This window comes from Esox lucius, chromosome 12, assembly GCF_011004845.1.
Source record: "Esox lucius isolate fEsoLuc1 chromosome 12, fEsoLuc1.pri, whole genome shotgun sequence".
In the NCBI taxonomy this organism is placed as follows: domain Eukaryota; kingdom Metazoa; phylum Chordata; class Actinopteri; order Esociformes; family Esocidae; genus Esox; species Esox lucius.
Genome location: NC_047580.1, coordinates 15,360,121 through 15,384,036, shown reverse-complemented (window position 1 = coordinate 15,384,036; position 23,916 = coordinate 15,360,121). Strand labels below are relative to the sequence as shown.

Genomic DNA, 23,916 nt, shown 5'->3' with positions numbered 1-23,916 from the left:
TGGCAACATCCTTGAACCGGGTTTGGAATTTCCCTGATGTCTATACAGACAGCCCAACCTGTGTTTCCACTGCAGTGCATTATGTCAGAGATGATGATGTGCAGGCCGGCTGTCTGAAAAGATTTATGCAATGAGGACGGCAATGGACATACAGAGCAAGTGGCTATTTTTGTCTTAGTATGGCTTGTGTTCCTTTGTTTTTTACAGACATATTTGCCACCCCATCGTATGTTTGTCCATTCAGACCGAAGGGCGAGTTAAGAAGCAGCAGGACATCCAAAGCAACTTTTGCCAGGTTCTCTCCAGTTGTCAGGAGACTTTGTATAATCTAACAAATGCATCATGGGGGACTAGGTCATGATCCACAAAACAGACACAGAATGAACAGAATCTTTATGTTCCAGCAATGTCTTGATACTCTATTAAAATCGAGTATTGTACCAGTGGTACTGTAGATTGAGAACAGTACTGGCAATGTCTTTGACAATGCAATTAGCCAAACAGGATATCATTCTGAACTTGAATAATCATGACACTGTGTTGTCAACCATGTACCAAGAACTGGGTCGTCCTCAGATGGCTTAACGCTTTTAGACACTACTTTTGCAAAAAGTAATTATGACACGTACATGTAATTCTCTTTCCAAAATGCACGTGCCAAAACGTAGTCGACAGTCATGCGACTAGCTTTGCGGGCATGCTGGGAATCAGAGTTTTACATGCCAAACCTCAGTTTTACTAGGGTGTATTAATTCTAATAAAAAACATTAACTTGCTAAAGGTTTCCATCAAACCTTTTCTTCATGAGAAATTCAAGTAACCTCTTTATTTTGTTGAAACGTTGAGCAACTTAAAACGTACATATAATTTAGCGGAATGCATAAACCACTGAAAATGTTTGAAACTCAATATCCCATAAATCCCTGCAACAAGGTGTACTCCCCATATGACTTCCAACAGTCAGGGTGCAATATTTAATAGTAGCTATTCGAGTATGTTAGTTTGCTCGTTAGCAAGATGAAAAGAAATTTTAAAGAAATTTGGGAAAGCTCTAAAACGTATTAAATGGAACTGTTGCTGAAATAGCCGATGCCTTGTTCATGCGCTAATGAGGGACAACGAAAGCTAGCTAGTTGGCCGGTGAACGACAACAGGCTAGCTAACGTTATTTTTTTTCTGCCAATGGACAAGCCTGTGAAAACGCTAACTACTTAGCCAGTAGAAATATTTTGAAGCGTATAGTAATGCTTTCGCTATAATTTAGTGGAGGCTTTTTGTTAAAGGAATCTCAAGACACATCAGGGACTTACAGTGATGGAGGAAGTTGATAAGATTTTAATTCATTCGCTTAGACAGACTGGCACGTAAGTAGGTACTGTAACTTGCTAGTTAGCGAGGGTAACATGATCAAGAACATGTACATTTACTTTTGCGAGCAATTTAGCTTGCTACGTTTGCAAGGCTGACTTTGTTGTGTATTTGTAATTTCTTGTATTTTAAGCTAATGACACCTAGATCTACATTCAGTCACTCGTCAGAGCCCATTTGTTATTGAATATTTAAGCTGATAGTTTCAGCTTTCAGCTTAAATATTAGCTAAAGTGGCTGGTTTGATGTTCCACAACAATCTGAAAGTCGTTGTGAAAGTTTGAGCAAAATTCTTCCATATCTAGCTAGCAAGTTGTCCTGACTTTAGCTTTATTGTCATTTCAAAGTGTGTCCTGCTGTTAACTTGACTAGTGAGATGTTAACCCTGTGCACCTGTAGCTCATGCTCTTGTCTTTACACAGGGATGTGGGGAAGGATGTGCAGAGTGTGAAGCACTTCACTAGTGAGCTGATAGTGGAGGCGGTAGTAAGATGTCTGCGAGTGATCGACTCAGCCCTGGGGAGTGGGCTGTCACCCAGCTTACCCCCTGGCATGTCTGCCCGCTTCCGAGTGGGCATGAGTCTGGCACAGGCCTGTCAGGTGAGATGTCAAAAGGAAAGTCTTAGGGCATCCCATTCTTTCGGGCTTCCATATTCTCTGGTTTCAGCGCAGAAATAGATTAAACCACACAAATGTCCATCTTCAGTCTGCTTATTTTAATACAGCTTTTGCTTCCACACTTTTTTGTAATTATGACAGATTTTTTTTATTGTTAAATGTTGGTTACCTGGTTATGCAGTAGTTTTGCCATCAATTAATCACATTAATTTTATAAAGCCCTTTTTACATCATTAGTCACAAATTACTTTTACAGATACCCAGCCTGAAATTCCAAAGTGCAAGCAACAAGAGTTAATGTACAGTGGCTGGGAAATACTCCCCACTTTTGGGCCACGTCAAAAGTTTTGCCTGATATGGTGACAAGCAGGTCAATAAATAAATGCATGGGCGCTGTGTCCAGAGTCCTTGAACAGAATCCAAGACAGCTGCATAACCTGGTGGTATGAACAGGGACTATCTGCAACAAATTTGACCTGCAACCATGTGAAGTCAGGGCCTAATGACATTCAGCTATTTATCTTTTTGAGTAGTGTGTGCAAATATAGCGTGTCGGCATGTGCTAGAGGCGGTGGACAGAGCCGTTTTGTACATTTAGGTTTATAAGAACAGGGACTCTCCGCAACAAATTTGACCTGCTACCATGTGAAGTCAGGGCCTAATAACATTAAACTATTTATCTTTTTGAGTAGTGTGCGCAAATGTAGCGTGTAGGTATTTGCTAGTGGCTGTGGACAGAGCCGTTTTGTACATTTAGGTTTTTAATATACATGTTGTGCAAAATGGTGGAAAGAACACGTTACTTGAAAAGCCAGTTTCTTGCTATTTTACACAATTTGACATGGCATAGAGTTTTGTAAAAAGGGTTAAAAAAAATCACAAATGGCTAACCCCTGGCAACATTTTAGATTAGAAGGAAACTGAAATTGCGTAGATGTGCTCTCTGTCATCACACCATGAATTTATCCCATAAAGGATTTTAGATTCACTTAAAATTTAAGGTCTGTGTTTTGTTCAGGCTTACCCCGGCTCAGCTTTTTGTTAACCATGTACATTTTTTGAGTGCAAGCTGTAGTTGGCAAATTTCAATTAAATCATCCTACAAAAATTACTGGCAAAGATATTTACAGGTTCTGTAAGCTTACACAAAAGTAAGACCTTATTTGGAGTGGATCTTAAAATCCATTGTGGAAGAAATGAATTGTGTAATAACACAGATGCTTTTCAAGTTTGTTGTAGTTTATCATTCATAATTTCTTTGCAGGATCTAGGTTACAAGGGAGAGATTGGCTACCAGACATTTCTGTACAGCAATGAACCAGAGATCCGCTCCCTACTCATGTTCCTTGTGGAGAAGCTGCCCAAAGAAAGTGCTGATTCCATGGACCAACCAGCAGGTACAGATGTGGTAAAAGAAAAAAGTTAATTTAACTTTGACTCTACGCAGGGCTGCCCAACCCTGTTCCTGGAGATTTACTATCTTAAAGGTTTTCTCTTCAACCCATTTGTGATTAACCCGAATTAAGCTTTTCATCCAACTAATTATTAGAATCAGGTGAATTAGAGTTGGAGTGAGAACCTACGGTAGAGCAGGGCTGCCCGATTCCTGTGTCTTTTGTACTTGTATTGTACATACTGAATACCCCTGGAGTCTTAGCTTTAGTGCTTTCTTTATACATAGTTTTTTTGCTTTCTGAGATGTAGTCTGGTATAGTCTGTAGTCTGGATATAAACACTCCTATGTAATTGTATTGGTACTTCTCACATACATTGTCCCTTCACACAGGTAAATTAGCCCTCCTGCGGAAATCCATTGCTGCCCAGATTAAAGCTCAGCTGTCTGTGCCCTGGCTCCCTCCAACTTGCCGACTACCCCATCTCAGTAAAACACAGGTATGTCCTGCCAGCTATGTTACAAAGAAATATTAACAATGTGGCCTGAAACATTAAATTAACACTGGCACAACTTGTTTTTCTGGATCATAATATAAGCTATATTTCAGGGCTGGTTGGTATACATGCAAAATTGCAAGGCAATAAGACACAGCCCATTTCACATGTATCCTGTTTTTGATGACCCCCTGTATATTTACTGTATTCAATGTTTCCTGAATTGGTGTACTAAACAAACCTCCTATTTCATTTTATCCTTTATATGAAGTTGTGCTCTTTTTTTGTTTTTTTTAGAACCCAGGACCGTCGCACAGTTTCCACACTCAGAAGCTTAGTTTACCATACTGTCTCAAAGTGCCTGGGAAAAAACTATTGAAAGGTAATCCTCAAAATACTTGTACACAGGACTCTGGTAGTGGCTGTCATTCCTTAGTCCCATTTTTCCAGTTATTTTAGAATGATAACGTACAGTACCAGTCAAGTTTGGACACCTACTCACTCCTACTTACTCAAGTGTAGTTCTTTAGTTTTGCTATTTTCCACCTTGTAGCATAATAGTGGAGACGTAAGAGCTAGGAAATAGCACATGGAATCATGTAGTAACCCAAAATGTTCAACAAATCACAAATACATTTATATTTTGGATTCTTCGATGTTGCCACATTTTGGCATCTTTGCACACTCTTTCCAGTTTCTCAACCAGATCCCAAGATCCCTTGTTGGCTGTTTTTCCTTACTCTGCAGTCCAATTCATCCTAAACCAGGGGTGGGCAATATTTTTCACTGGGGGGGCCACACTGAAAATGCCAGAGAGCATCGTGGGCCGGATTACTTTTTTAACCAACATGCCTAAAATACACAACTTAGCTAACTCTGTTAACTTGCATATTATATTTATGCATATTTATTTTCCATGCAACACCCTTTTCATGAATGAACTTAATTTTCTTTAACAATGTTTTTTTTCTTTTTTCGGTTAACAACTGTTGTTATTATGGCAGGCAAAGACCTAAAAAAATCCCTTTTTAGGGTAATTTCTCAACAGAAATGTTACAGCACGTATTTGCCTTAAAACTTAACTTTCAACTCAACAGAGTAAGCTACATTACATAAGGTATAGTGTATAACCGTTATATAGGTATAATAGTCATTAGGGCAGACATAAGCCTGTGAAATCATCTCTGAAGATTTTCACTCAAAGCAAATGTTGGTATAATTGCTGTCATCTAACTTCATACAGTATATTTTTTGTACTACGTGCTTTTAACGACAGTGAATCCAGCAGCCCAGACCCAAGTAATCAACTTTTAGGGCTACTCACTCAATATTAACAGGAGAGACTCGTATGGGCGTTGACAAGTGAGGTGAAGTCAGGAGTCATTTCTGTTGAAGCAGTGTGCGGTTCTGTTGAAGCAGTGTGCGGTTCTGTTGAAGCAGTGTGCGGTTCTGTTGAAGCAGTGTGCGGTACTACTGCAAGATGTTCATCATTGAGGCTGCATTTGCGCTTTGACTTGTTGAATTGTAGCATTGGGTGACAGTTTTTGTATTTTGCTACATGCTTGCTCTGGAAGTGCCTCTGCAAATTGTACTCTTTAAAAACTGTGATGTTAGCTTAACATATTAAGCAAGTTGCTTTACCTGTGACATCTGCAAATAAATATTTTCCTGTCAATAGTTTTTTAAATAACAAAAGCAGGGTATCAACTTTTCTTAGGCTTATTTCCAGAGATCGCTAGACATCAATTGGGTATAGTACGTACGAATGATAACTTCCGCGCGTAGATTGTGGTGCTGGTCCCTACGTATCATATCAACGCAAATACCTTGTTTCAACTTAGAGGTATTTTAAACAGACAGTATGATACTGCTGTACTTATTACTTGGAGTGCCACAGGACTCCCATTAATAAGTAACGTAATCTGTGGACCTTGTCAGGTATTTTTTATTATTTTAAAAGTTTTGGATGTATGACGGGCAGGATCCGGCCACGGGGCCTTATCTTGCCCATGTCTCTCCTAAACCATCTCAATTGGATTTGGAAATTAATTTGGAGGCCATGTCATCTGACTCAATTACTCCCCATTTGATCAAATGGCCCTTAGAGTCTAGAGGTGTTGTGGGTCATTGTCCTGTTGAAAAACAAATGGTAGTTCCAGTAAGCGCAAAATAGATGCGGTAGCATAATGCTTTCTTTGCAGCAATTCGACCACAAAGGCCGGGTTCATGCAGTGTCCTCTGAACAGTTGTTGTTGGGATGTGTTTTTTACTTGAACTCAATGCATTTATTTATGCTGCAATCTGAGGTGCAGTTAATTGCCAATTTTTGAGGTTGGTAACTCTAATGAACTTATCCTCTGCAGCAGAGCTAACTCTGGGACTTCCTTTCCTGTGGCGGTCCTCATGAGAGCCAGTTTCATCATAGCTAGATGGTTTTTGCGACAGCATTTCAAGAAATTGACAAAAATGTATTACTTGACGGACAAACATCCTATTGCCTTGGCTAAGGGTTCGTCCTCGTCTCAAATGACCGTTACATTGATGTTTGCTAGAAATAACTGTCATCAACAACGAGCAGAAGATAACACGAGATTTGTCGGGTAATAGAGAAGGACATGATGCCAATAAATATTACTGACAGTGAAGGTTTTTTGTGGTTAATGAATTAGGTGGAACCGGGATATAGTGTTCCATTTAGAGACACAGTCACCGGAAGCATAGAAAAACGCTTCTGAGGTAAAAAGTAACTTTCTCCGGGATATTCCACCACTTCTGGATGGAAATCCAACAGACTGATGGAAGGTTGACTAAATGGAGATTCCCCTGGCAATACATGCGCATCCCTGGGACCTCAGTGCCATCCAAGTGGGTGTTTTCAACTGCTGAACTAACCTTACCCCCCATCTGCTCGCCTTTTGCCCCTGAGCATTTTGAAAATAAAAATCAATAGGCTTGCTTGGAAATCAGATTGGCTTGCCGTAGTTTAGTAATCAGAGTCCAAAGACACTTCATTTTAAATTGTTGCGTTTTTAATAATGGGAAAGGTTTCTTGTTTTTGCATCTTGTTTGTACATATTTGATATGGTTGTATAAACTATTAATGGTATATCTGCAGAGTGCTTTGTCGGCCTCATTTGTGGTAGGCGTACTCATTCAAAAATGGTGAGTCTGATAGATTTTCTTTTCTTTTTTTCTTTTTTTTTAATACAGGACTAGGTTTAAAAATACTTTTTTTTTTTTGACTATTTCGGTTATAAAATTTACTGTTTCCATTTTTAATCCAGCAAGGAGATATAAGAGCGTTGCGCTGCTTTTCTGATTTGCCAATCTACATGGTGTCAAATAAAAAAATTACCAATTGGAGATTTCACGTCATAGACAATTTTTTAAAATAAGTTTAATCGATTGATTCATCTTTAAAAATGTAGGCTGTCAATAAAGAAACAGCCTTAAAATTTGCAACCCTATTGACTGACTTTCATTTCTTAGTAAATTATGGACTGTCGTTTCTCTGCTCATTTGAGCTGTTCTTGCCATAATATAGTCCATGTAGGAATTCAGACATAATGATTGTCTTCTTTATGCCTTCTCTATGTTCAAAACACAACTGATTGGCTTAAACATTAAGGAAAGTAAATCCACACTACTTGTACACTATGTATTTATAATATGTATTTTGATCGGTTTAAAAAGTTTCTGGTTACTACGTGTTATTTCCTTTTGATATCTTAAGTATTATTCTACATTGTGCAAAATAGTTCATCTTAAGAAATAGTTTAGTTGGTGTGTCCAAGCCTTTGACCAGTACTGTGTATATACAGTACAAAAGCAGGTGTTACAATAAGACGTAGTACAAACTGTACCACTGCAATAAGAGACAATCCAACCATATTTTTTTTCCCTCTCCAGAGGAAATGGACTACCAGAAGGATTTCCTTCCGCCTGTGACTGCCCAGCCTTCCCAGCATGCCTCAGTGCCAGCCTCCCTGCTGGAGCAGCATGCAGGGGAGCTTAGTGCTGCCCAGGAGTGGGAGAATGAGTGGAACAGTCAAGGCCTTCTCTCCCGCCTCACACCTGAGGTACAATCTTAAAAGGGAGTAATTGCAAATGTTATAAACCTTATTATCCTAACTTTCTGCCTCACTATCAGAGCAGAGCAAAGACATCCTGCGTTCGACTTTCGGAGTATCAATCTAGCAAGAGAAGTCAAAGAAACGTAACTGGCTATGTCTATGCTCGCACACCTATGTATGGAGCTGTCAAGAAGTGGCAGTCGCAGATATAATGCAGGTAGCTATGAGTGACAATCAAAGATAAGAAGCTAGCTAGCTAACTGTAACAACTTGATGGCTAGGGTTTGTATTTTGCCTTCAAAATGAGTCTGTAGGGAAATGCTGTATTTTTGCTATGAAATAATACTTTTTTGCAGATTTGCCTACATAGGAAAAATATATATAAAACTAGATTACAAAAACATCCAGAAAAATGCATGTCAAACAATTGATTTGCATTTTAATGAGTCAAATAAGTATTCAATCTCTGCAAAACATGACTTCATTCTTGGTGGCAAAACCCCTGTTGGCAATCAGAGGTCAGATGTTTCTTGTAGTTAGCCACCAGGTTTGCGCACGTCTCAGGAGGGATTTGGTCCCACTCCTCTTTGCAGATCTTCTCCAAGTCATTAAGGTTTCAAGGCTGACGTTTGGCAACTCGAACCTTCAGCTCCCTCCACAGATTTTCTATGGGATTAAGGTCTGGAGACTGGCTAGGCCACTTCAGGACCTTAATGTGCTTCTTCTTGAGCCACTCCTTTGTTGCCTTTCCCGTGTGTTTTGGGTCATTGTCATGCTGGAATACCCATCCACGACACATTTTCAATGCCCTGGCTGAGGGAAGGAGGTTCTTACCCAAGATTTGAAGGTATATGGCCCGTATGGCCTGTACATGTGCTTTCTTGAGCAGGGGGACCATGCGGGCGCTGCTGGATTTCAGTCCTTCACGGCGTAGTGTGTTACCAATTGTTTTCTTGGTGACTGGTCCCAGCTGCCTTGAGATCATTGACATGATACTCCTGTGTAGTTCTGGTCTGATTCCTCACCGTTCTCATGATCATTGCATCTCCATGAGGTGAGATCTTGCATGGAGCCCCAGACAGAGGGAGATTAACAGTTATTTTGTGTTTCTTCCGAATAATCGCACCAACTGTTGTCACCTTCTCACCAAGCTGCTTGGTGATGGTCTTGTAGCCCATTCCAGCCTTGTGTAGGTCTACAATCTTGTCCCTGACATTCTTGGACAGCTCTTTGGTCTTGGCCATGGTGGGGAGTTTGGAATCTGATTGATTGCTTCTCTGGACAGGTGTCTTTTATACAGATAACAAGCTGAGATTAGGAGCACTCCCTTCAAGAGTATGCTCCTAATCTCAGCTCGTTACCTGTATTAAAGACACCTGGGAGCCAGAAATCTTTCTGATTGAGAGAATTATGTATTCTGTCTCTCACTGTTCAAGTAAACCTACCATTAAAATTATAGACTGATCATTTCTTTGTCAGTGGGCAAACGTGCAAAATCAGCAGGGGATCAAATAATTTTTTCCCTCACTGTAATATTATAAGGTTGAGCACATTGAGAAATAGTTAGAGCTTAAGTTAATGTAGAGAACATATCTAAAATTAAAAGAAGCATATGTTGATGCCCCCGTGGGAAAAAAGTACTGGCCACACTTCTGTGTACATAGAAACCACTAGTTGCAGCATATTGTCATATCCTACAACGGGCTGCAACTTCTCTATTTCAAAATTGAAAACCGCATGCTGCAACCGAACTGAACATTATCAGTTTTTAATAAAATAATCTAATATGGTTGCCTTGGCTCTTCATACTCTAGCTACTGGTTATGGTGGCTTGGAATCCTGTAAGCGCAAATGTATACCAGGGCTCAAAGTTAAAAAAAAAATCACCACTGGCCCTGGTTTGAAACCCAAAACATTTTTACTGGCCCTCTTTCCAAAAGTTGTAATTTCAGTGTTACAGCATATAACCAAATAATTTTGTTACTAAACATGTTTAATCCTTTATGAAATGCATTCAGTATATATCTTTTTTTATTTCTTTCATCACCTTTCTAATTCTAAAAATTACTTTTTGTTGTGGTAATTTTTGTCGACAAAACACTAACTCATTCATCCCCAGGGGTACAAGGTGAATGGCTCGTCGGTTTTAGTTACAAGGTTGTGCGGTTGTTATACGTCGTGCAATCACCCAATGGGCATCTGCATTTAAATTCCTGACCATTATGGTCAAGGGCCCTGAAGACTGATTGTCAGCCACCCGCTTGACTCATCCAGACCAGGTGCTGTTTGCTATTGGCATGGCTGGTCAGGGACTGTTTGCAAAAGTTTTCAGTGCCTTTGTAAAAAGACCCACATTTGTCCGCTGTATTCGGGAACTTGCGACAGACGATGAAGTGCATCTGTGTTCCATCGAAATTGAAACAGGTAAAAAAAAATTTGCACTGAAATAAACATTTTCAACTTTTGTTTGAGCTAGTAGTTATCCTTCGCTGCCTCCTTCACTTGAGTGACTTGTGCGAGTTCTTAAGTGTTTTATTGAAAAACAATACCAGACAGCCATGTGTCACATTGCTGCTCAACTCTTGACTGGCCAACAGTGCACTCAAAGAGCTGTAAGGTAGTTTTGTGTGTTTGTCAGATTACGAAACAACTGGAAGATGACAAGTTAATAATGCAATAATTTTTTTATCTTTTTATTTTTTTTTTTTTTTGGCAATCGATCGGGACAGTGACTTGCTATTTGAAATAGTCCCGTCATGACTTTACTGGTTAAGGGCCATCAGACCATTGTTATGGTCGAGCCCTGTATACACAACCCCGTTCATGCTCCTTAAGCTAGAATGTCCCATTGTTAAACTGTCATACAACGTATAGCAAATTCCAATAACAAATGGGCGACCATATTCTAAGCTTAGGGTTATTCCTGAGGAATTTAATCAGTAAATTTGAACACTTTTGCAAATAGTTTGACTGTAAGCCAAAATCTGAAGAAATATTTTTTCAAAACTTGTGTTTTTTGACGTCTTCCTATACTTGCTGATGGAGAGCCTGAACAATTAAAATACATTTTAATCCTGGAACAGTAGGTAGCTAGGATATATTTGGTAGTTATTTAGCTATTTTTGTTCTGATAAAAAAAACACCAGGCCAGTGAATGACAGAAAGAGTTGTGCTCCGAAGTGTGCATTACCTTGGAGAATTTGGTAATATATGTACCATTTGTAAAGAGAACATGTGTGAGCAGGAAAAACATGTCTTATTTCTTATGCGATTCTTATTCAACTGTATAACAGAATGGCACAATCATAAAACAAAACATTGCAACAATGAACTGACCCATGTTCAAAAGTCTGCGTACCCTTAGTTCTTAATTCTGTGTATTACCCCCTGTAGCATCAATGACAGCATGCAGTCTTTTGTAATAGTTGTCTATGAGGCCACTCCAGAACCTTTTGTGATATAACCATTGGCCTTGTGCTTAGGATCATTGTCATGCAGGAAAGTCCAAGAGCATCCTATGCGTGGCTTTCGTACAGAAGAATGCAAATTGTCTGCCAGTTTTTTCTGATAACATGCTGCCTTCATCTTGCCATCAATTTCACAAGATTCCTTGTTCCTTTAGAGCTCACACACCCCCAAAACATAATTGAGCCACCACCATGATTCACAGTGGGGATGGTATTCTGTTCACTATAGGCCTTGTTGACCCCTCTCCAAACATGGCACTTCTGGTTGTGCCCATAAAGCTCTATTTTGGTCTTGTCACTCCATTCGCATGATCATTTTCAAAATCAATGCCATAATTTATTGGTTCTGCTATTTCCCCTCCATTTGTTCATATTATTTGCATCTAATACACTGGACTGAGGCTGGGACAGTTTCTTTTTTTAAATAGTTTTTTACCTTCCGCTGTCTGTAGGCATGAGCTGGACTTTTCCCTTTTTAACTGATACCTCAGCCGTGGTCTTCTCAACCTTGGTAGAGGTAGTGAGGTATTTTTTTGTAGACACGTACACTTACCTAAAGGATTATTAGGAACACCATACTAATTCTGTATTTGACTCCCTTTTGCCTTCAGAACTGCCTTAATTCCATTTGGCATTGATTCAACAAGGTGCTGAAATCATTCTTTAGAAATGTTGGCCCATATTATCCCAGATTTGTGGGATGCACATCCAGGGCACGAAGCTCCCGTTCCACCACATCCCAAAGATGCTCTATTGGGTTGAGATCTGGTGACTGTGGGGGCCATTTCAGTACAGTGAACTCATTGTCATGTTCAAGAAACCAATTTGAAATGATTCGAGCTTTGTGACATGGTGCATTATCCTGCTGGAAGTAGCCATTAGAGGATGGGTACATGGTGGTCATAAAGGGATGGACATGGTCAGAAACAATGCTCAGGTAGGCCGTGGCATTGAAATGATGCCCAATTGGCACTAAGGGGCCTAAAGTGTGCCAAGAAAACATCCCCCACACCATTACACCACCACCACCAGCCTGCACAGTGGTAACAAGACATGATGGATCCATGTTCTCATTCTGTTTACGCCAAATTCTGACTCTACCATCTGAATGTCTCAACAGAAATCGAGACTCATCAGACCAGGCAACATTCTTACAGTCTTCAACTGTCCAATTTTGTTGAGCTCGTGCAAATTGTAGCCTCTTTTTCCTATTTGTAGTGGAGATGAGTGGTACCCGGTGGGGTCTTCTGCTGTTGTAGCCCATCCGCCTCAAGGTTGTGCGTGTTGTGTCTTCACAAATGCTTTGCTGCATACCTCGGTTTTAACAAGTGGTTATTTCAGTCAAAGTTGCTCTTCTATCAGCTTGAATCAGTCGGCCTATTCTCCTGTGACCTCTAGCATCAACAAGGCATTTTCGCCCACAGGACTGCCGCATACTGGATGTTTTTCCCTTTTCACACCATTCTTTGTAAACCCTAGAAATGGTTGTGCGTGAAAATCCCAGTAACTGAGCAGATTGTGAAATACTCAGACCGGCCTGTCTGGCACCAACAACCATGCCACGCTCAAAATTGCTTAAATCACCTTTCTTTCCCATTCTGACATTCAGTTTGGAGTTCAGGAGATTGTCTTGACCAGGACCACACCCCTAAATGCATTGAAGCAACTGCCATGTGATTGGTTGATTAGATAATTGCATTAATGGGAAATTGAACAAGTGTTCCTAATAATCCTTTAGGTTAGTGTACATTCTACCAACTGAACTAAATGGTCGACTCTGGTGGGATTAGCCTGCTGAAATGTTGCAGTATTCAGGTCCTAGACCATTCCAAAATACAAGCAAATGCCAATTATGCGTGGTTATCCGGGTTTTTCCTGGCACAAAATTAGTCAAAGGTGGTACCCCAACCCCCGCTACTCTTCTCTACCAGACGCCCTTTTGTGATATACTTTTTATAATATCTGGCCACTTGAAAAATAACTTGGTGTTAAATCTGCCCTATTGTCCATGTCCACTTGAGCAGCTAGTGCACGCTACAATGTCCTCTCTAATAGTAACCAAAATACAAGCAATATATCTATTCTTCACATATTAACATGTTGCACATGTTAATACATATGTACATATTTTTTTTTTTACATATGTAGGATTTTACCCTGATGTGTTCTTTTTGTTCTCCCCTGCCTGTCTTTGGATTTACGTGCATCCAGCCTATAGTCTCTGCTTGGATATTTTCCTAAGCCCCCAAACACATTGGCCCCACAATGCTTCTAGCATACAGAGCATATCATTCACTCTTCATTATGTCTGAGCCACCGGAAGACATTTAGCCATTGAACATCAAAACTGTTTATTAGAAGATGTAGGAATATGAAATCACTCATCCAGCTTTCAGTCAATATTATTGTTGTCTATTTTTGTTGTACTATGTTCTTGTTCATTTGACTTGCATTAAAAACGCATCACAGCTGTAGGCCTATATATTACAGCCTTGTGTTGTTTTTTTCCTCCATCCTTGCCTTGACGCCCTTCTTGACACCCTTCAGCTGTATGCTACTTTGGCGTTTGCTGCTTGTGCTCATCCAGGGTCTTCACATTTATATATTTATATTGTTTGTGACTTAGCTATGTTAATTGTATATTTTTACACTGTTTATTGCATATATAATGTCTTTGGGGGCAGTAGCTTACGTAGGCCTACTCTAATCGCCTTTTCACCGGTCATCAAGCATGCCGACACACAGGCGATGCAAGATTTTGGGAAGGCAACCGCCTTTGAGTTTTATATGCAGGAAAATCCCAGGTTATTCTGGACTGGTCCTGCGCAACATCAAAGGTGGAGAATAAGCAGGCTATGACTTGTGTAAGCAATACCATACACTACTCACTACTCGGGCATGGTATTGCTTTTTGTATGTTCGTGTCGTGTTTCCTTTTTTTGTCCCGGTTCAATCTGTTTCAGGAACCCTTAGTACTTGGGTAGTTACTACTTGTTACATTGTACTAAAACCATTCATATGAGAAGTTGTAATTCTACTTGAATTTGGACTAATAATATTTCTGCTTTCAATGCAGTGTTTTGATCATTGAATCCTTTGCTGTCCCCTCTTGTGTCCACCCAGGAATATCGCTCTAGGAAGCGTGCCCGTCTGCAGAAACGGATCGAAGAGCAGCTGCGGACTGCGACTCAGCCCCGCCCCGATACACTTGGCGCCCCCAGGTCGGGCTCTGATCTAACAGAGCTACTGCAGGCCTTTGGGGGCTCCACTGTTGCTGGTGACATCCTCACCAAAGGCACCCGCTTCACCCACACTGAGAAATTCACTTTCACACAGGTGAAAAAAAGTACCTAAAGACATTGGGTGCAAATCTACACCTGTTTCCCCCTGTAATTGCCAAATCTGAAACCAGATTTTCTCTAATCGGTCCATACCTGTGTGTATCTCTTAGGAGCCTGAGAAAGCTGCCCAACAGATGGCAGTAGCGGCCATCTCCCTGCCCAGCTCGCATCAGTCAGAGGAGGACCTACAGGCCCAACAGCAGGAGGAGCTGGCTTTGTTGCAGCGGCAGCTCCAGCAGCTCTCCCTCAGCATAGAGGAGGTGGCCGGAGACATGAGGCAGCTCACCGTGTCCATTCATCAGGTAACTGGAGACTCATTCAAAACAGGCCAACTTTGTATTTCTGACATCTGGCCCAAACACATTTTCTACTTGCCTGGACATTGGATAGTATATAACTGTTTTATATTCTATATTCAGTTTTTATGGTATTAGATACTCTTACACTTCACAAACATGGAGCGCTCTGACTGACTTGTGTGCCTGTGACTTGCTATGTATCATGGTTTAATTTACTTAAGTGGACGACACAACCCAAAAGAGCATCTTTAGGATGCGATGGGACAGGCTAGTGGATCACAACCCAAAAGAGCATCTTTAGGATGCGATGGGACAGGCTAGTGGATCATAACCCAAAAGAGCATCTTTAGATTGCGATGGGACAGGCTAGTGGATCACAACCCAAAAGAGCATCTTTAGGATGCGATGGGACAGGCTGTTCAAAGCTGTTTGACGCAATTGTGTCAGCATTGACCCATATATATTAATGTGTAGCATCCATGCCATCCCGTTACTAGATGGGTGCACCTAGCTGTCTACTGATGTTAATGTAAGTCTTATAGTTGATTTTATTGCAGACTTGTGGTAGAGCAGCTAAATGTCAAACTTGAACACAGAATGCCCTGGAGCTTATTGGCCATTGTTAATGGACCCTGACTGATACCACAGCTACCGCAGTAGAATGAACAAAGGCATGTACAAACCACAGCATTGCAATAATACCTTGTCTCATGTCTGTGTGCAGGTATCAGATGAGCTGAAGCAAAAAGAGCTCAGCAATGTAGAGAAGGAGGATTCCGTGCGTGTGAAGAAGCAGACCATTGACCTGCTGCCGGATGCTGAGAACAACCTGGCCAAACTGCAGGCCCTAGTTGAGGGGAGTGCCAAGCGTGTGGTTAACTTGGCCGCCCAGTGGGAGAACCATAGAGCTCCACTTATAGATGAGCACCGCAGACTCAAGACGCTCTGCAGCAACAGAGAGGTACCATTTGTCTTGTGGATCTTTTTTTTGTGTGAAATACACTCTTATTTTAACTTCCATTCAATAACTTTATTTTTTGTAGATTGAATCCTCCCGAAAACTTTCTGAAATCAAAGAACTTCACATCAAAATTCGTCAGTCTGCAGAGGAGGCCAAGAAAAAGGAGGGATTGTATAAACAACTGGTAATCCAAAAAATGGATTGTGAATGGTTTACTTCAACAACTGCTTTTTTATTTTGGTTCCTGTCCAAGCATTGTCTGAAAAGAAACCCACCTGTCTTCTCCTTTAGATAACAGAATTTGAGAATCTCCCCAAAGACGTCTCCCGCTCAGCATACACTGCGAGGATTCTGGAGATTGTTGGTAACATCAGAAAACAGAAGGAAGAAATTACAAAGGTATACCATCTACGACACCTGAATACAGTCCTGGGTATCTCCTAAAAGGGGAGTTAAACCGTAGATCAGCTACTTAATGAACTAATTACTGATCCTAACAATGATACATTTGTCATAAAAATACAAAAACATTTTAACACAATCTAGGATGAGCGAATTTGAATTTTGCAGTAGAATTTGGAAATATTGACTTTTTGGGTATTTGTCTGTTCCTAAAATTCATGGTCCAGCTTTCATAGCAAATGCAGATACTGCCTCCCTACATAATGGCTGTATTGATATACTTCTTCAAGGATTGAAAAACAATTCTATATATATTTTTTTTTATCCCATTGTGTGTCTTGTCTGTCTTGTGTTCTGTGCCTGGCTGTACTGATTACAAAGGGAACAAAACATGACAACATTTACTTTTTCAGATCTCGCTCACACTTCAATATACACTCACCTAAAGGATTATTAGGAACACCTGTTCAATTTCTCATTAATGCAATTATCTAATCAACCAATCACATGGCAGTTGCTTCAGTGCATTTAGGGGTGTGGTCCTGGTCAAGACAATCACCTGAACTCCAAACTGAATTTCAGAATGGGAAAGAAAGGAGATTTAAGCAATTTTGAGCGTGGCATGGTTGTTGGTGCCAGACGGGCCGGTCTGAGTATTTCACAATCTGCTCAATTACTGGGATTTTCACGCACAACCATTTCTAGGGTTTACAAAGAATGGTGTGAAAAGGGAAAAACTTCCAGTATGCGGCAGTGCTGTGGGTGACAATGCCTTGTTGATGCTAGAGGTCAGAGGAGAATGGGCCGACTGATTCAAGCTGATAGAAGTGCAACTTTGACTGAAATACCCACTTGTTAAATCCTACTTCCAGCAGGATAATGCACCATGTCACAAAGCTTGAATCATTTCAAATTGGTTTCTTGAACATGACGATGAGTTCACTGTACTGAAATGGCCCCCACAGTCACCAGATCTCAACCCTATAGAGCATCTTTGGGATGTGGTGGAACGGGAGCTTCATGCCCTGGATATGCATCCCACAAATCTCCATCAACTGCAAGATGCTATCCTATCAATATGGGCCAACATTTCTAAAGAATGCTTTCAGCACCTTGTTGTATCAATGCCACGTAGAATTAAGGCAGTTCTGAAGGCGAAAGGGGGTCAAACACAGTATTGGTATGGTGTTCCTAAAAATCCTTTAGGTGAGTGTATATTCTCACAATAGTGTATAGTTTAGTGGCAAAATTGGGTGAAACTAATTTGTGATCTAGGAATCAAACATGATACAGCCTAACCAAGGGGCTGCCCAGAGTGAAATGCTCCTTTAAAACCAAAGTAAACCTGATGTGACTGATTTGAAGTATGGTATTTATATGCTCCCTTTTTGTAGATTTTGTCTGATACTAAGGAGCTGCAGAAAGAGATTAACAGCCTAACTGGAAAACTGGACCGAACGTTTGCTGTGACCGATGAGCTGGTCTTCAAGGTAAATCACCTAGAAAGAACTTATGCTTCTACTTTGAGTTTGAGATCAAAAATCTCTGCTAGATCAATTGATAATTCTCAACTTGCTTCCAAGGACCATGGCTACCATTTCAATTGTTTAAAAGAAGCATTTCCAGGCTAATGTGAGCATGTGGTTATATTTTTATAAAATTATTGAAAAAGGGTTAAAAAAAAATAACTATCTTCACTAGCAGTGGGCATGGTCACTTGCAACCAACTTCAACTTTGTGTTGGGGATGCACAAGCATTACTTTACACTGACACTTGCTTCTAATAAAAATGTATTATATTTTTGGTAAGCACACAATGATGTTCTGTTTTTCTTAATCAGTACTTTCTATCATACTATGCAGGATGCAAAGAAAGATGAATCTGTCCGAAAATCCTACAAATACCTGGCAGCATTGCATGAGGTAAAGGCTTTTTGAGGGGAATATTTTCAAACTGAAGTCCAATGCATATATCCATGGGTCTGGTGCGCAGTAATTTTAGGGTTATGTAACTATATTGAGATTGTAAAGTTGGACAATGACACTTTTTGTTTTGGATCTGTACGGCAATACTACGTTAAAGTGCTGATTGAGAATTTAGTATTTAGCTCCACAATTAACTGTATTTAGCTTATCACTCCACAAACTTGTTGGATGCATTTGTTTGTTTTGGAGGGGTTTCAGATCAATCTGAGCCTAATTATAGAAAATAATAGTAACTCAGAACCGCTCACTGGTCAGTTTATTAGGTACACCTACAGGTACATCTGTGTTGGCCAATGTGATGGTGTCACGCAGTAGACAGTCACAAAGATGCTTGGTTGGGTATAGTGCATGCCTCTTACAGTCAACTCAAGAACTGTTCCCCACCCTTCATGAAACAGAGCAAACGTTAATGCAAAAAATAACAAACTGCTAGTTTTATTTTTGTGGGCTCAAACATAGGGGTTTAAAAATTAATAGATTTAAAAATGATTGGCACCTTTACAATCAAACATTGGGGAATCATCCCCGGCAGTGGATAACAACACTGAGCTTCTTCCTGTAAACTCTGACAATTATACACAAAATATAAAATATTCCAGCCCTATATATTTTTTTCTGATGTGACTGAATGGACTGCCATTATTTTTGTATGATAGTACTTGTATTATTAGTGCATATAATCCTAAACCAGGATAAATAATATTGATAAAAACTGAATTTGGGGAAATGGCCCCTTTTATTTGATCATCAAATGTATTTTACACATCAGCAGTTGTCACAAAGTGCTTCTACAGATACCCAGATTGAAACCCCAAAGAGCAAGCAAAATTAGGTAATGCACATTGGCTAGGATAAACTCCCTAGTAGGGTCCAAACTTAGGAAGAAACCTAGTGAGGACCCAGACTGAGTGGCCAGTCCTCTTCTGGCTATGCCAGGTGAAGATTCTAAAAGTACATGACCTTCTGGGCCACATCATTAACAGAACCGTTGGTGGTGATCCTTAAATAGAAGTCTGCTCCACATCCAGGTGGACAAGGATTGAGACAATCTGGTGGGTGTGGGCAGTGGCCACAGGAATCCTCAGGCAGCAGCTCCAGGAGGATACCACATCAACTTTGAGGACAGAATGTTCCTTTTCAGCCTAATATACCCCTCCCACTGACCGGTGCCATGATAACAAGATTCAGTGTTATTCACTTCACTGATCAGTGGTCATAATGTTATGGCTGATAGGTGTATACAGGTTTTGGGTCAACATATGCTGCTGTCCAGATGTCTTTTTTTAGGGAAGGCCTTGCTTATTTCAGCAAGACAATGCCAAACCATATTCTGCATGTGTTACAACAGCATGGCTCTGTAGTACAAGAGTCCGTGTGCTAAGCTGGCCTGCAGTCCACACCTGTCACCCACTAAAAACATTTGCCGCATAATGAGTCGATAAATACAACAAAGGAGACCCTGAACTGTTGTGCAGCTGAAATTTGATATCAAGCAAGAATGGAAATATACACTCACCTAAAAGGATTATGCAGCAAAGCATTTGTGAAGCCACAACACGCACAACCTTGAGGCGGATGGGCTACAACAGCAGAAGACCCCACCGGGTACCACTCATCTCCACTACAAATAGGAAAAAGAAGCTACAATTTGCACGAGCTCAACAAAATTGGACAGTTGAAGACTGGAAGAATTTTGCCTGGTCTGATGAGTCTCGATTTCTGTTGAGACATTCAGATGGTAGAGTCAGAATTTGGCGTAAACAGAATGAGAACATGGATCCATCATGTCTTGTTACCACTGTGCAGGCTGGTGGTGGTGGTGTAATGGTGTGGGGGATGTTTTCTTGGCACACTTTAGGCCCCTTAGTGCCAATTGGGCATCGTTTAAATGCCACAGCCTACCTGAGCATTGTTTCTGACCATGTCCATCCCTTTATGACCACCATGTACCCATCCTCTGATGGCTACTTCCAGCAGGATAATGCACCATGTCACAAAGCTTGAATCATTTCAAGTTGGTTTCTTGAACATGACAATGAGTTCACTGTACTGAAATGGCCCCCACATTCACCAGATCTCAACCCAATAGAGCATCTTTGGGATGTGGTGGAACGGGAGTTTCGTGCCCTGGATATGCATCCCACAAATCTCCATCAACTGCAAGATGCTATCCTATCAATATGGGCCAACATTTCTAAAGAATGCTTTCACGCACCTTGTTGAATCAATGCCACGTAGAATTAAGGCAGTTCTGAAGGCGAAAGGGGGTCAAACACAGTATTAGTATGGTGTTCCTAATAATCCTTTAGGTGAGTGTATTTAATTTTCAAAACTACAGCAATTGGTTTCCTCAGTTCCCAAATGCTTACAGAGAATTGTTAAGAGGCAATTTAACACTGTGTTAAAAACATGTTGCTGGCTCCAAAATGTATTTTTTTTCCCCAAAAAAATCTAATTTCTCAGTTTTAACATTTGATATGTTGTCCTTGTTCTACTTTAAATTAAATATTGGGACAAATGATTTGCACATCATTACATTCTGATTTTATTCAGCGTCCCAGTTTTCTTTGGGTTGTATTTTCAATTGTTGATGTCTTTTTTTAATATCCTTTATCTAATCTGTTACAATACTTTTTCTCATATTTTGCTAAAATTCTTTCTAAACCAAATGTATTGTTTTTTAAATATTGTTATATAGGTGTGATTCCCCCTTATATTGGAACTCTTAATATTACTCATTGTTTATTGTCTCTATTCACTTTGACACTGTTTCATGAAGGGTACCAATACTACTTGAGTCTGCAAGGAAGCAGTAAAGTTTAAATAGTTGCATTATTTAAAAAAAGAAGGAAAAAAAATTATGGAAGTTACAAATCAAGAGACTGATAGGTGCTGTCATTTAAATATGGTTCACCTGATATGGAGGAAAATACCATCAAATCAAGTAGTTGAGCATGCCCTAATTAACAACAATAATGGTAAACTCTCTTGCTCAAAAAAACTAATGTTCACCGTGTGAACTTTGGGATTCGATCTAGTGACCTTGCTGTTAATGTTCTGGTGCTCTAATTGGTACATCGTTATTAATTCTTTACTTAATTTTCTTTCCTGTTATAGAACTGCACTCAATTGATCCAAACTATTGAGGATACCGGCACAATCATGAGAGAGATCAGAGACCTGGAGGAACAGGTATTAGTAGCTTTGTTTTAATCCAAACCACTGACTTGCACTGTTACTGGATAACACCAGAATCAAGGCCACATTTGTTATTGTATTTGGCATAGAGCAAATGTTTCAGTTCCCTTCTCTTCATAGATTGAAACTGAAAATGGTAAGAAGACTGCAAGCAACCTGGAAAAGATCTTGGAGGATTACAAAGCCATTCGCCAGGAGAATTCTGTTCTTGTGGCCAAGATCAGAGAGGCCTGACTTGTCAGCTGGTTAAGCTGACTGGTAGCAGTGACCGTTGAGAAAAGTCTGCATCTCAAGATATGCCCTAGATTTTTTGATGGAGAAGGGTCCACTCTGGTATGCTTATTGCCTCCAGTTTCAGGGCCTGATGCCCCAGGTGGGTGGCAATTTCACAAGAACCATTACAAAGATCTAAAATGTATAAACTTTGTCTGTTTGGGGTGCTGGGCATGCAAAACAAACCTGCCTACTGAGATTCAAGCTCTAGTACACTCCTTCAGTGTGTGAGGAACTAACCAGACCATTGTCCCCTCTTCCGTAAAAATAAATATGAGGGTGTGACTCTTGAGTTGTCTCTCCCTTTCTGTAATGTCTGCATCAATAGAATGCACTCAAGATTGCCTCTTCCGTGTGTGGAACCAAGAAAGCACACTCCATCCAGGCTTGACTGTCCACACTGTCCTTCGTCCACCCTTAACTTCTTGCATTGCCTTCTGGGTGCATTGAAAGGATGTGAGTAAGGGGAGATTTTTGTACTGAAAGTAAAACAATGTTAATGCACAAACTGTCTGACCCAAAAACAATGTTGAATATAGAAAATGTATTTGTAGTGACTAACAAACACAGCAATTAATTGTATTTGCCATGTATCCCTGGTGTCCAAACACTGGTTTCATATTGATTAACCCAGTCAAAAAACAAGTTCTGTAAATTATGCTCTGACCTTTGGAAATGTGAGTTATTATAGACCTGTCAAGCAAATATCTTAATGATCAAGTTGAATTACAGATGTACTGATGTATGCCCCCTATGAATTTGAGGATATCGATCATTCCTTACATTTTTCGGTCGGTCATTAAACAATAATCATGTTTATTTAGTACTCATTTGTTTAAATGTCACTTGTAAACCCAGGCAGTGGGTTTGTCATTCTAGGTTGGGTGCAGTGAAAATGTCTGTTATGCACCCACTCAATTCAATGTTTCAGAAGTCACATGCACCATTACCCAGTGTAATAACCAGCTTCAGGCTTTTTTTCTTATTTGAATTGCACTGCACTTCCAAATGTTCGGGTGAATTTATACATTTTCTTCAGTGCAAAGCTGTGGTTAGGCATGTCCCATTGCCATGTGCAGAAATATTTCATACCCTTTTTTTCCCCTTACAAATTGGAGTCGATTATCATGCCTTTAAGTCAACTGCCGATTTTGTCTTTTTGCTCTGTTGCATTTGGCTTGGAGCCTTGGTGCAAAACAAATCTGCTTTTGAGCACTGATGTCCTAAAACACACTAGATTACAAATAAACCACAACGATCGATGTCATGCAAAACCGTGTATTGACGAGATACAATATGTTTAGAGCAGAACATTTACGTGGCTTGAATGTAGCACTGTGCTGTTTCTTTCACCTTTTGGTTTCAGAAGATCAGTAGCTTGGATCCATATGGTTTGTTATTATTCATTTTCCGCTGTGGGAAATGACAGTATACAAGCAAAATGCTGGGAAATGCGCCGCAGAGGAGTAGCGTTTTAAAGTACATTGAAAATTGTGAAAAGTACTTCGAAGACATATTGCGTCATATTTTCGTTGTTTGAAGTCGGAAAAGTAAATGAGCTAATTATTGGGGAACGTCTAATGTGCCTTGGTGGTGACATAATGCTACTGAAACCTGGAAATGCTGCTTGCAGCTTTAATTTCATTTTGAATATATTAAGTCCATAACGTCTGATTATGTTGAGCACTGTTAATACCAGGACTAGAGGTTTGATGAAAGCGGAGTGTCCGAGTTTGCTGGAGATTTCTGTTCGCGAAATCTCCGGTCACCCGGAGGGATACCTTATGTCCGGTTCTCGTAAATGAACGAGTTTTATAATGCCTTTCCTCGTGCAGCACTTCTACGTTGTACGTTGAAATTGCCCGGTTATCATCGCTGCCTTTGCCATGTCAACACTTCTCAAACAATTACAAGCTGCGGGAATGGTAGCAAATAATAGGTTCAATTTCTTGCAATTTTCCTGTAATTATGTTTTTTAAACAGTCACAATTTAGCCATGATAAATTGCTGTTCTTATCCTCTAGTACAAGACCATGTGTC

The 23,916-nt window shown here is 40.2% G+C and overlaps 1 protein-coding gene across 1 annotated transcript; it reads left to right on the top strand.

Annotated features, from left to right (window-relative positions):
- The first annotated feature begins 944 nt into the window (after nucleotides 1–944).
- Nucleotides 945–22,702, top strand: ccdc22 (coiled-coil domain containing 22). The gene is made up of 15 exons (XM_010875647.3): nucleotides 945–1,364; nucleotides 1,791–1,968; nucleotides 3,251–3,383; nucleotides 3,773–3,879; nucleotides 4,174–4,258; nucleotides 7,786–7,955; nucleotides 14,540–14,752; nucleotides 14,868–15,059; nucleotides 15,781–16,017; nucleotides 16,100–16,201; nucleotides 16,309–16,416; nucleotides 17,814–17,909; nucleotides 18,283–18,342; nucleotides 21,523–21,597; nucleotides 21,724–22,702. The coding sequence occupies exons 1-15, from the start codon at nucleotides 1,315–1,317 to the stop codon at nucleotides 21,835–21,837; spliced, it is 1,920 nt and encodes a 639-aa protein (XP_010873949.1). The 5' UTR covers nucleotides 945–1,314; the 3' UTR covers nucleotides 21,838–22,702.
- The last annotated feature ends 1,214 nt before the right edge of the window (nucleotides 22,703–23,916 follow it).

Coding starts and splice junctions, on each gene's coding strand:
- ccdc22 (XM_010875647.3), top strand. CDS start 1,315: ATGGAGGAAGTTGATAAGATTTTAATTCATTCGCTTAGACAGACTGGC. Junction 3,384..3,772: donor TTCCATGGACCAACCAGCAG/GTACAGATGTGG, acceptor CCCTTCACACAG/GTAAATTAGCCCTCCTGCGG. Junction 16,018..16,099: donor CGCTCTGCAGCAACAGAGAG/GTACCATTTGTC, acceptor TATTTTTTGTAG/ATTGAATCCTCCCGAAAACT.